General features: G+C 38.9%; 1 protein-coding gene across 1 annotated transcript; it reads right to left on the bottom strand.

The window, feature by feature from the left end:
- Positions 1–327: 327 nt before the first annotated feature.
- LOC103308203 (sarcoplasmic reticulum histidine-rich calcium-binding protein-like) lies at positions 328–2,201 on the bottom strand. Its single transcript, XM_008181209.3, has one exon. The coding sequence runs from the start codon at positions 1,966–1,968 to the stop codon at positions 622–624; it is 1,347 nt and encodes a 448-aa protein (XP_008179431.1). The 5' UTR covers positions 1,969–2,201; the 3' UTR covers positions 328–621.
- Positions 2,202–13,639: the final 11,438 nt, after the last annotated feature.

Below are 13,639 nucleotides of genomic sequence, written 5' to 3'. Positions count from 1 at the left end.
TACACAGGTGTCGTGTAACATAATATTGTTATAAAGCCGTATTATTATGGTAGGATAATATATTATTATATTATGATTGTTGTTGAAATGACTACATAATAATATTATGTCGCTGGTATGAGACTCGTAAAAAATTAGTAGTGTTTTCATAACTGTTATTATTAATTAAATTAACACAATGGACATTTATCAACTTATTGTTGTATTTTCATTTTCGATACATATTATTGATGTACCTACGCTAAAAATGTAATAAAAACAATATCATTTTTAATTATAACCAAATGTGTTTTTTTTTTTTTTTATTATTCAACTCAATAAAAATAAACAATATTTTTACTATGACACACGTCATAACTCATAACACTTAAAAATGAAAAATATCATGAAAAACCTTACAAATTATAGCAAACACAACAATTGCAGATAAAACAAGTACCTCTACATAATAATAATAAAAAAAAAAAATTAAATTAAATACACTTGAGAACTAGACATACTTTGTTAGTGTAAGCTTGCAATGGACGACAACTTAAATTATAACGCCTATAACTGTCCATATGTCACACCGCAGCACGTCATTGAACTTATAAAAAGAAGTCTTCGTGGAACTTACACCGGTCAAAAGTATCCGTCCTTTTCGAAGTAACCACCACCACCAGCGTCCGCGTGCCCGTACTTCTCACCCTCCTTGACGCCACCCTTCTTGGCGAATTCAGACTGATGGCCATGGTGAGCCTGCTCACCGGCCTCAGACTTGTGGCCCTTGGCCTGTTCGTACTTCTTGCCATGATCGCTCTCCGCCTTCTTCGAACCATGGCTTTCGTGATAGCCAGTGTCAGAGTGACCCTTCTTCTCGTGTCCACCCTTCTCCTTGGCGTGCTTCTCCTGTTCATGCTTGTGTTCCTCATGCTCGCCACCATCGTGCGACTCGTCATAGAACACCTCGTCCTTCTTGTACTCGTCCTTGTGGTGCACCTTGTGGAACCCGGACGTCTTCTTGCCCTTCTTGTGGCCACCCTTTTTCACCACCGTGATTCCTTTCTCGCCGTGGTTGCCGTGGTATGCCTCACCAAAGTGCTGTGCCTGGTCCACGTGGCCCTTCTTCTCGCCCGCCTTCTCGGCCACCTGCGAATGTTTTTCATCGCTACCGTAATCTTCTTTCTCACCCTTGTCGTACGCCTCCTCCTTCTTGAACGCTTTTTCCGCCTTCTCGCCCTCTTCTGACTTGTGGCCCTCCAAGAACTTCTGGCCCTGTTCCTTGTCGTAGTGCTTCTCCTTGTCATACTCACTGCCACCTCCGTAACCACCAGCCCCGTGGCCTACGTACCGGCTTCCCTCGTCCTTCAAGTCACTGGAAATTTTGCTCTCGGCTGGCCGCTCTTCAACGATCTCTTTGATGTTCCTGGGTGCCGGTTTAGGTTCCTTAGCGTTCCTGGGTGCCGATTTCGATTCTTCCAACGATTCCTCGTCCACGTCCTCTGTCTGCGGCTTCTTGGGCTTGTACTTCTTCCGGTTGGCAGGTGTCAAGTCCGTTCGCCGGTGGTCGGGCACCAGTATCGAGTCTAAGTCTTCGTCCCGGTCCTCTGCAGGTGGTTTCGTCTGCCGCCGTTCTTCGGGGAACCTGAACGGTTTCGGTCCCGGCACTTCTCCGGCATATGCTCCGCTCCTAGGTGACGGGTGCTTGTTGTACGCCCGGTACTCGGAGTGTTCCGGTTCTGAATCCCTGTGCGCGTTTCTCGATCTGTACGAGTTATACTCTCTGCGGGGCACCTTGGAAGTTTCCACTACGCTGTACGAGCTGCTCACCCCAGACGTGTCGCCGACCGGAAGTATTTCCACGTTGGACCCCAGGCCCAGGTACGAGTTCTGCAGCTGTCGCTTTTGCCGGGCCATCACCGACACGGAGGTGACGGCGAGGAGCGGCCACACGGCGACGATCATGGCGGCACACCTCAGAGCCAACATCGCAATGATCGCTGAACGTGCCGATCAACGTACCGTCTATAAAACTGTGCGGGAAACGAGGAGCGAATGCGAATAAGATCGACGACGACGACGATGAAAACGACGACTGCAGTGTGATCGATAACAGCCGATAAACGTATTCGAACGATTATTCCGATATTAACTGTCCCGAACGGTGTTGATTGTGTACTGACGATGCGTGTCAGATTTTCTACTTATAAGTATCCCGGACGTCCCCCGGCGGCGTGCGACGCCGGTCGTTGGTTCGAGACGAATCGGTTGCGAAATCCGTCGGAAAAATTCCCGACGAGAAATCATCCATAAGTCGTGACAAGGACGAACGTTTAGGTTTTTCTCCGTACCAACCACCGCCGCCGCCGCCGCCACCGACTGCACCGCGTTTTCCAGGGTCGCGCGTATGAGGTTACGCGCGTGTAATGTATCTGCAGCAGTGCACACACACATAACGATACCTAAATAATAATGTGTCGTTTATACGGCCGTTTTCCTTCTCTGGGGAAAGCGAATAGTCGTATAATAGCTACACCGAGATCTTCAAGGGTACGCGCGTGTCCGCCGATGCATTGCACGAGCCTTGGACCATCCGATGGACCGTATAATAGATAATAATATTATAATCATTGTCTTCGCCCACTCGTTTCGCCGGCCATCGTAGCATAATATAATTGTTATTATGACACACGGTATGCTAATTTCAAGTTTTAACTGTTAGACAAAACGAAATTCGTGTTTTTATTTTCTTATCGATATTCGTGTAAAATATAAAAAGTATAATGACAAACATATTAGAATAAGATAAATATGAAATGATGCGAAACAGGTAAGAAGGTGTCATTGAGTGGACGCATCGCAGACATGATCAGATAGAGGCGCGTTTGCGGAAAAGTTTGGCCGACTTGTTGGTATACGAAAAATGCTGTGAAAGATTACTTAACGTGGTGTGTTTATTTCTTCATTTAATTATTCCGACATTAGACGTAGCTAAAAGTCTGACGTTCCTTGAGTGACTCGAGATGGAGCAACTAATTTACACGCTGATAATCGTGGGTGGACGAAGTACGCATTTCGGGTGCCTATGATACATTATAATAAATCATCACTTGATCGTAAATACAATAATAATAATAACAATTATTGTACGGTGAGATCGAATCGGTTTCAAACCCATAGGCAATTATAACATTGTTATGTTTAACTGTTTGTTAATTTTTTCACTTCGTCGCTCGTTATGGTGTGGCGACTCTCGGACGACACACCGCACACCGATAACGATATATAGTTTGTATTTTTAAATTAATATTTTCCGGTCGACGGTACATTTTCGACGACCAATTGCCCACGAAACTGATTGCAGTACGATATCGCGTGGTTCGATCGTTTGCACGTGCAGTAGTCGTGTAGAAAACATATTTTTTACATTTTTTGTTTATTAAACGGCGTCGCATATGGTCTTAACATATTATTTTAATCGAGAGGTATTTGCATAATGATAGGCCGCCGCGCGACATACGCTTGAAAATAGATCGCCACACGCGCGAGTCGTACATCATAGACCAATGTTGTTGCTATTATTAGGACACGTATAGGTATAATATACACGCGATAGTGTCGGACACCCGGTGCGTATAATAATAGTAATATTGTGTTATGATAAATGCACACACGCGCCGCGGCGATCCGAAATAAAAAAAATTAAACAAAGTCGATACTTAACCCTTTCGCTTTTGCGGGACGCCTCCGTTTAATAATACCACCATCGCGCGTCCGTCCGGGTCACCTGACAGCATAATTGCCCGTGAAGCAATTTACCGTGGAAAATGCAATCGTGTTCAGCAGAGTATAAAGCGCCGCGCAAGTGGTCGCCGGGTAGTACACAATATTATTATGGAAAAATAAAATAATATACCGTCGAGATAGGACGTACCCATGTCGTGTGCATCGCGCACATGATATTCGCGTTCCTTCGGGTAATTAATAAATTATCGTATTGTTATCGCATAATAACAATACGATTGCTAGTAGAGCGTGACTTCAAAATGTTACCGCTGTTACCGGGGCGGTGACGATGACACATCGCTATGAGGTTAGGAAGCACAAGGCCCACTCGTCGTCATCGTCGAAATAGAAGTCCATCGTTACATCGAATTTTATTTTATTTTCCTAGTGAAGTCCGCGCCAGTGGCCGGCTGTGTGTAGTAGTAGTCGTTGTTTTAATAAAACAATCGATTTCCACGCACGCGCACTTAAACACAACAGTAGGTAGTAGCAGTACAATACAATTTATTATATAATGATATATGGTATCGTAATACCGAAAGAAAATAAAAGTGATTGATGATCACCGTGACACAATATTTTTAAGCGTCTATTTAGACCGTACGATGTGATTTGGGTACATTGATAAATGATGAATTTATTCGATTTGATAAATCCAATTATCCACAGATAAAATATATGAATCAAACTACCTTACATAACTATAAATTATAAACCCGAAACCTATAATATTCTACAGGTATTTTTGAGTAAAATACGTATATATGGTTTGTTCTTCATAATTAGCTTTAAATTAGCTTTTGACTTTTAGCAGCCAACTATACTACACGATTGTATTAAAACGGTAAGTGCAGCTGTCTGGTGTTATTATTTTTCAAGTGGGTACCCACTATAGTAGAACGATTTTAAACGTTCAACAACTATCAAACTGCGTTTATCGATCGTATACATTAATAGATTCTTATTTCGTCTTTAGTAGCACTTTATGCATAGGAGTTCGTTATTTATTTACTATTATAAGTGGTGAGGATGCCACAACCTTAATCGCGTGCAGTGGCGTGGTAAGCGAGTTCTTATGACGTTTATGCGTCATGGTGGACATTTTTTGGGGAGTTGAGATGGTCGGATACGTTATGATAACCATAAAATATAACAAAAATTAAAATATTTACAGTCACGTAACAATTATATTGTATTAAAGAGACAAAAAGTGGATAGGTATTAAGTACTGAAATACATGATGGTTTATAAATGATAACCACGTCACTGATCGCGTGTAACTACTGTAGTAACTATACCTAATGTGTGCTATATAACTTTGATCACAATTGAATACAACACGTGTCCTATCCACAGGTATACGCTGATAGAACGTCGTTTTTCTCCGATCTCGAACTAAATATTGATTTACATAGCGTAATATCTGTATGACTGATGTAACGATAATAATATTAATGTGTTCGGTATATGTATACATAACCTTCTAATCTAACCTAACTATTGATTAATTAAATGTTTGGTTATGCAGCGACCCGACATCGGTGTATACCATGGCTGAAGAGTATACCTATATAGTATATAGTCAATGGTTATATGTGATTGTGGGTATACGGTTTATACTGTAAGAAGAAACATGTTTTTATCAATACCCGATATTTGACTATATTATCTGAAAAATTTTAAATTCAGTTGATTTCAATATTATTTCTTTTTTTATTATTACTCTAATAACTGTATATTAGTGTCATTCATAATAATAATTGTCATACTGTGTTTGAAACTCATTGTTCTATTTATTGTTCTTATTATCAATGGTGAGTATGCCACAACCTCGATTATTATGGCGAGTGTAACCACTTTGGTAACTATATGGTGTATGTACTTCGATCACACTTGAATAAGACTCGAGTCCTATCCACGTGTAGGTGGATATCCATATGCTGCTATGACGGAACCACGTAATTTTCCTCCGATCTCGACCTGCATATTGATATACGGCGTAATACCTACGTGACAGCCAAAGCGATACTAATTAATACGATCTACATAACGCCCTACACCTCCCCCCGAACAAAGCAGCTGCCACACGTCATATATTATAATAATGCAATTCGGACAAGCCGAATTCATGTATTATATTAATATTCCATACGTAAAATATATGGTAGAATATGGTTTGGGTTTCGGCGACGTGTGTCCACTGCAACTCGCATCGTCATGACATCGCAAGTCGACGGCTAAGTACCGGAAATCAGTGTCCGGGGGACCTATATCTTCCGAGGAGCGCGATACACTTTCGAGGGAATTATTATAATAAACAGACGAGCTCTATAATATTATGACATTACAAATCGTCATCGGCGGCAGTGGTTGCTGTATTATTAAAACATTGTGCGCTGCACAGTTGGCGTGTGTGCTGAAGCGACTCGACGTGTAATTGATGTATTCGGACAGCTAGTCATCGTAATAAATATAATGAAATTAATTATTGTCAGACCGTGTTTTAAAGTTAACATTTGTATTAATTAATGTTATCAGTGGTTGCACCACAAACTCAACGATGGCGCGTGGCCACTTTGGCAACCATAGTTGGTATATTATACTCTCATTCGATCACACTATCTATGCTGCTAGGTCGGTAGCACGTCGTTTTTTTCGGACCTCGATCTCGATATTTATGTAGAGCGTAATACCTATATACTAATTAATGCGATCTACATAACACCATACATCGCCACCCCCGAACGAAGCAGCTGCGTCACATATATTATAATAATATTCGGACAAGCCGCAATGCCGCATTCATATGCATAATAATTATACGCAAAATATAATAATATGGTAAACTGTTTGGGTTTCGGTGTCCACTGCAGCTCGCGTCGTCGTGATATTCGCGACGTATCGGAAATCAGTCTCCGGGGGACCCATCCCGCGATAGGAGCAGTGCACTTTCGAGGGGACGATTATAATATTATGTGGCCGGCCGTTACGGGGTCGCGATATTACATTATAGGAGCATGACGTTATGTACACAACACAATATATTAATGTTACAAATCGTCAGCGGCGGCAGTGGTTGTAGCAGTATCAATAAGTGTGTACTGCTGCAGTTTGCGTGTGTGTCGAAGCGGCTCGTGTAATTGATGTTTTTCGGACAGCAGACGACGGCGCCGAAGTGCAAGTGTGCGTGTCTGTGCGTGCGATATTACATGTAATAATAATATCTACGTATAATATATTGTGTGAGCACACGCGGTGAATATAATTAGCCGCCGAATATTATAATATTATTACAATGTGTACGTCGGTGTACGTCAGATGTTTCCCCGGATGGCGCAGCAGGGCGGGGGAGGGTTTGCGTGCGATGACCGGTGCGTGGGCTGACCGCCGCGGGGTCCGAACTCACCCCCCCGGAAGGGTTACAGAGGTGAATCCTTCCCCCGAAGAGTTGTTTTCCTACACACGCGTTACACGACTATACTGCACGTTGACCGCGTGTGTACATAAATATATATTTTATTAAAACCATCGGTGTTTTTACAATATTGTTATGTATACACGTATCGTATCGTATATTATTATTGTTGTTATTATGTTTCGGTCTGGTTTGTTTGCACAGCGATGCTACGAGGACGGCCGCACCGCACGTCATAGGTAAGTATACCACGCGTATAAATGCATAATAATATTATTGTTTTAGTCGTGAAACAATAAACTACTGAGCGTATATACGATAACAACGCTAAACGCGACGATGGCGTAAAAAAAACTTCCGGCCGCCGGATATCACGATATTATAATAACGATAATAATGATAATATGGTACTCGCGTGTGGGTGTGCGTGATTTTTGCGGTCCGAAATGTGTGTACTTACGCCTGCAGATACCTCTGCGGCAAGCGCGTACGCCTTTTCGGCTATACGTCATAATCGTTCGTTAAAATATATATTGACGAACGACTAAAAAGGTAAGTAGGTAAGGAATACTCTTCTCAGCTGTAATCAAATAGTATAAGTAGGCCGCAAGCACTTGTAGGAACAGCAATCGATTACATTTTCACAACATATTTTTTTTTTAATTATAATGTTTTTTTACTCGAAAAGACTCCTGGAAACATATTATGGGCATACGAAGCATTTTTCTATGAGTTTACATTTAACATTTTATCTGTACATTAAAATATAATATATCGCGTACTTCTTCCTAAAAGTTTTTCAGATTTTGCATTGGAGTTTGGTAATACTATGATGGATTGAGGTTGACTGCAGATGATAATTGTGTGACATATATTTTTAGTTTTAATTTGGTAAGAATGTGTTTGACTTTGACGGTTGACTTGGACTCCGAAGGCTGTGCATATTGGAAAAGGGAGAGGGTTCTTCCTCGGCCCTTAAGAGAAGGTAAGTTGTTTTAGTGTCACCAGTTCTTTTGGTGTCGTGCGTGCTTACATTTTGATTTAGTAGAGTAGATGATCATTTCTAATGCCATCTGAGTTGGTATTATTATTTATTACATCATATTTTAATCCTTGTGAAAATTAATAAAAGCTAAGGGTATACCTATTTATATTATATTTTCATTGTAAATATAAATATAAAATTTATTTTCAATAATCATTTATGTATTCGAATTTTCGTTAGAAATTAAAACATAGCCCAGGCACGGTTCCAGAGCAAAAATCTGGGGGGGGGGGGGTCCAACAATTTTTTTACAACACAAATACAATTATAATAAAATATTATACTTAACTAAAAATGTTGTCATAATAGTAGGTATAGCCTAATAGGAGTTGGGAAAAATTTTATCTAGATCATTATTCGAATAAAAAATGATTCGAATGATTTTTTTACAATTATTCGAATAAAAAATGATTCGAATGATTTTTTTAAAATTATTCGAATAAAAATGTATTAGACCTGGAGATACACGTTGGAACTCTTTGTATGACTCTTTAAAACAAATTTTAAAAAATAAAGAGAAACGATTTGTTTGAATATTTATATAGAAGAACATGTAAATTGCGTTGGTCCTTTTAGCAGAAGTATTAGATATTCTCCAAGGTGAAAATGATAATTTTTAATTAACAAAATGTTTAAAACAGTAGTAACTAATAAAATAGAAGAAATAAATATTATGTCAACAATAGATTCAGAACCAACTGAATTTGTATTTTTAATTATTCGAAAATTATGTTTGAAAATTATTCGAATAATATTTTAATCGGATAATAATTGTGAAAAAATCATCCGCATAATAATTTATTTGAATAAAATGTTTTCTAAATAATCATTTAAATAAAATTGTATTCGTATAACGCCCTACTCTGGGTATAGGTAATCAATGTGTGATCAATAAATTATTGATTATTTAATATATAAAGCGACAATGTGATAAGAAGTTTGGATTTTGTTTATTTTTTATTTAATATACAATATTTATATTTATAAAAAAATATGTCTGGGGGGCCTAGACCCCTAGCCCCCCTAGATCCGTCCATGACATAGACTATAACAATAATAATAATTTACCACCAGCTATTATATTATTTTACCTACACTAATCTTATCAAACAGAATAATTATATGAACCCCTAAAACCGTCAAATTTGGGTTCTAATATAATTAACCAGACAGTTTGTCAATCAAAAAATATATTGATCATTTATTATTAGCCGATTGTCTCAACAACTTCGCGAGCCTGCTACATTGTAAGTACATTTTACTATTTATGCTTATAAACGGTTAAAACTGTTTTAAACTTTTTTAAGTTTTCCATATCTGCACGAGTATAGGTATCGGGACTGAAAGGAGCTTATAATATGGATTTAACCAAATGTGTCTGACAATAACGAATGATTATCATTTTTCGTGTTTCATAATATGGCACCGAACTGACGAAAAACGACGACGATGTTCTTATAACATCACGACGTGTTTGTGTCGACCGTATACTATGACGTTATGTTACACTATATATTATAGGTATTATTCATTCGCGGTCAACGGTTGGCACGATGGATTATCGAATCCAAGGATTATAATATATATAGACTCAAACGGGAGCTAAATGTTCGATGTCCGAGGTCCGACAATTGATGGCGTATTACCTACTAATGTATTTATTGCACTACGATGTTTGCATGCGTGTAAATACACGATGGAAGTCGAGTAAGACGTGCGTAAGTTCTTGTATGATTATAGGTACAAATAATTATATTATAGAGCCACATTATATTATTATTATCTTAATAATTATTATTGTACTCGTGTCCTTAGACGGGCGGCGGCCCCGCCAGCGATGCATATGAAAACGAGCATGACACTAATTAAAATGAAAATAAATGAATACATAATAGCAATAATGAGAATGGAGAAAGAAAAAAAACGAGTAAAATACGCGTTAAATCGCCAAACGTTTGTCCTACATGGATAAAAGACCGTAAAAATACACGTTAACAATCAGGCGAAGGGCATCGTTCGGGCCGCGTCCAGCCTGGCTAATTAAACGGATTTACTCAGACGAAATAATAATATATTATAATATTATTATAATTACTCGAGACCGCAACCACTGCCGAATTCTTAGCGCAGAGGGCCTTCTCATTATCATTATTACTATCGTATCAGCTGTGAGTGGGTATACCTAGATGCCTAAATTTATTTCTCTACACTTAGAACTCTACCGAGATTCGACGGTCGGACAGTCACAATTACCCGTAGGTATATATCAAGCTATATCAGAAAAATCGAGTATGCATATTATAGGTAAGTATAACTATTATATTATCGTCGGTCAATATCAAAGTTCCTTCTCGCACTACTGGACACCACGTTCCTTTCGTAGTTCCTGTGCACATTACAAATTATGGGAGAAATAGTCCTTTACACCGCGTGATGAGGTTGGCCAATGAGAGCACCATTTAAAATTTTGGTAAAATTACGTGTTACTACTTTAATAATCTAAATACTTACCATTATACTTATATAATTATTGTTATTATTATCTTGTTAAGACCTATGTGTGTTATTTGTATTAATTATTTAAATTGTAAATTGTATAACGTGAAACTGTTGTATAGGGCTCCGCCCATTAATAAATAAATGTAAATATGTACTGCAGTGAAATGCGGCCATGGGGGTTGGGATTGATGGGGATTCCAATAATACAAAATTATTTTTTTTTTTATTTGCCTTTTGTATGCGTGCTATATGGTTAGACAATCGATATCAAAGTAGCTGCCGATCGCCACTTGAGTGCTCACAAAGAGGCACCACGACTACTTTAAGGACCCTCCACAATTCGTTAATTCTGAGTACGCCACTGCAGTATACTCAAATATTAAATAAAAACTGAAACTACTTAAACAGACATGTTAAAAATAAAATTCGTGGTAGGTAATGTAAAAACTGTGACCATCCTTGAAGACGCATAATAATAATATTACAAGTCAAATTTTTTTCCAGTTGTGACATAAATTTCGAAAATTCGTTCACAATAATCGAATAATAATCTTATGTTATACAGGTACACGCGCCATGACCTGAATCACACTCTTATCACTTAACTCACGCTGTAGTTATACATTATACATTTAGGTACAGAACAATCATATAGTTTACCTACTAATATTATTATGATTTATTTTATGTTGAAGACGATGTAATATAATTATAAATGTAGTTGGGCGTTATGAAAATCGGCGTTCAAAACGAATCTTCAAAACATATATCATTTCAACCATGTTTGACGAACATTTTTATTCGAGTAAGCAAGTCGGTCACGATGGAAATTGAAAAACAAAATAGAAAACCCACTCACTCGCTGGCAGCCCGCGGTGATCTTGACCGTGATGATTTTGACCGTAAAAAACGTGTGTATAATAGTGTCGTATATAATATAATATAACATAATATTAAAATAGTACCTTCGCGCCACCGCTACCGTTACACCAAAAAAACCTTGAGCGGGTTTGTATACATCAGAAATTAATCGAAATTAATTTTTTTTTTTCATCCAAATTTCGGTCCAATTGCCGAAGTTATGATGGAACCCTATCGGTATACAATAATATTAATCGTATAGGTAACACAAAATGTGTTTAACAGGTTACCTGCAAGATGATATAATTGCCACTATACCATCCGTGTCTAGTGAAGCGAGCCACATCGCACGATGCCAGTTGCAGAACGAAGTGATTTTTTTCTCCGCAGACACTTTTTTTCGAGCGGTACGTACGTAAAAGTGGAAACAATGTTTCACGTATAAATGTGCACAGTCCAAATACTTTGCAGTTGCCTCGATTTATTGACCTTTTTAAAACTATGTTTTATTACGTATATAATATATACTATGTAGTGCGATAACTATCGAAGCGATCACTATATGATTTATATTATGTTATTGCTTTCGAATTTTAAATCATAATAATATTGGACCAGCTGATATATGGGAGTGCCCAACTGCTTACTGCAATATAATATTAAAATATTCTGTCTGGTTTTCTTTCAAACATGTACAATAAGATTTACAGACGTAAATTTTAAGCAATGCCTTACAAACTGCAGGAACACCTATACGATGTTCATTTAAAAAAAAAAAAAACAAATTATTACCGTTCGTTTAAGAACACTCTTTCTATGAGATATCGTTGCGGGACGTGACTGAACAAGAAGTACAACTGCTGAATCGTAGCTTCAGAATAATTGTTGTCGATAATTAATTTGGCTAGATTGCGAGCATGTTTTATTATTGGTGCTCGACCAAAAGTCGTCTGGTATTTTTTTTGATTAACATCTTTGAGTTGACACTCGATAGACTCTCTTAGCCATCGATAATGACTGAATATGGATGTCACTGGTTTGGGCTTCGAGTCCTGATGCCGCCGTAAATGGAAACGAATTGTCGAAAGAGTCGAAGAAGACATTCTCTGTGCGATGGACTCTCTGACCTCACCGACTGAATATTGCAGACTTTTGGTCACCTGTACCATGTGCGCCAGACGTTTGTTATGTCACCGTATCGTAATTATATTATACGTATCCATAAATACGCCTCCCCAAACACACACACACCTCCGAATGGCCGACGGGATTTCAGCATCCAAGAGTGTCCGGTATCTAGAGGTCGTGCTATAGAACATAATATAATATATCATATCGTCGTCAACGTCAGCGAGTGTGCTTTGCGCGTACCTGCCTATATTATGGGTACAACACGCACGCTCGTCGCGCGTGTATATTCATGTTATAACGACCTTACAAGCTTAACGTCTTCTGTCGGTGTACCGATCGCTGGCGCGGGCTCCTGTGTCCCCGTCGTGGTATGGTTCGACGGTGGGGAGGGGGGGGGGGTGTAAGGAAAACCACGAGAGCGCACACGACACAACCTCCTCTCCCCGCCACGGAGAGAGCTGCCAATGACCCCGACGAGTAGATTTGTTTGCGTTCCGTCTCTGTCTCCGCGGCGGCGGCGGCGGCTGCTGCAAACCGGTTTTTCCGTGACCCAACGACGACGACGACGGCCCGCGCCCGTTACGTTTCCTCCGAGAGAGGGAAAACTCGTCTCCGAGGACGTAGTACTATATTACGATTATATATACATAGTATATGTATATATACCGAACGTACTTACTACTACTACTACTACTACCATCACAATACTACTACCACAATTATTATTATACTACTATAGTACTACGATTACTACTACATGCTATTTTTCTATTTATATATACTACGACGATGAAAAAAAATTATTTTAAAACGACCGCGACACACCGGTTACTGCGGTTTGAACCACGTCGCGCATTATGTATAGGTACCTATATACATCATATACATTATAACATGTATTATAGGTATTGCATATTACCTAC

The sequence above is a fragment of the Acyrthosiphon pisum genome, chromosome A2 (genome assembly GCF_005508785.2).
Source record: "Acyrthosiphon pisum isolate AL4f chromosome A2, pea_aphid_22Mar2018_4r6ur, whole genome shotgun sequence".
In the NCBI taxonomy this organism is placed as follows: domain Eukaryota; kingdom Metazoa; phylum Arthropoda; class Insecta; order Hemiptera; family Aphididae; genus Acyrthosiphon; species Acyrthosiphon pisum.
Note: the sequence above shows the minus strand (reverse complement) of the source record. Positions and strands in the feature narration are given on the sequence as shown.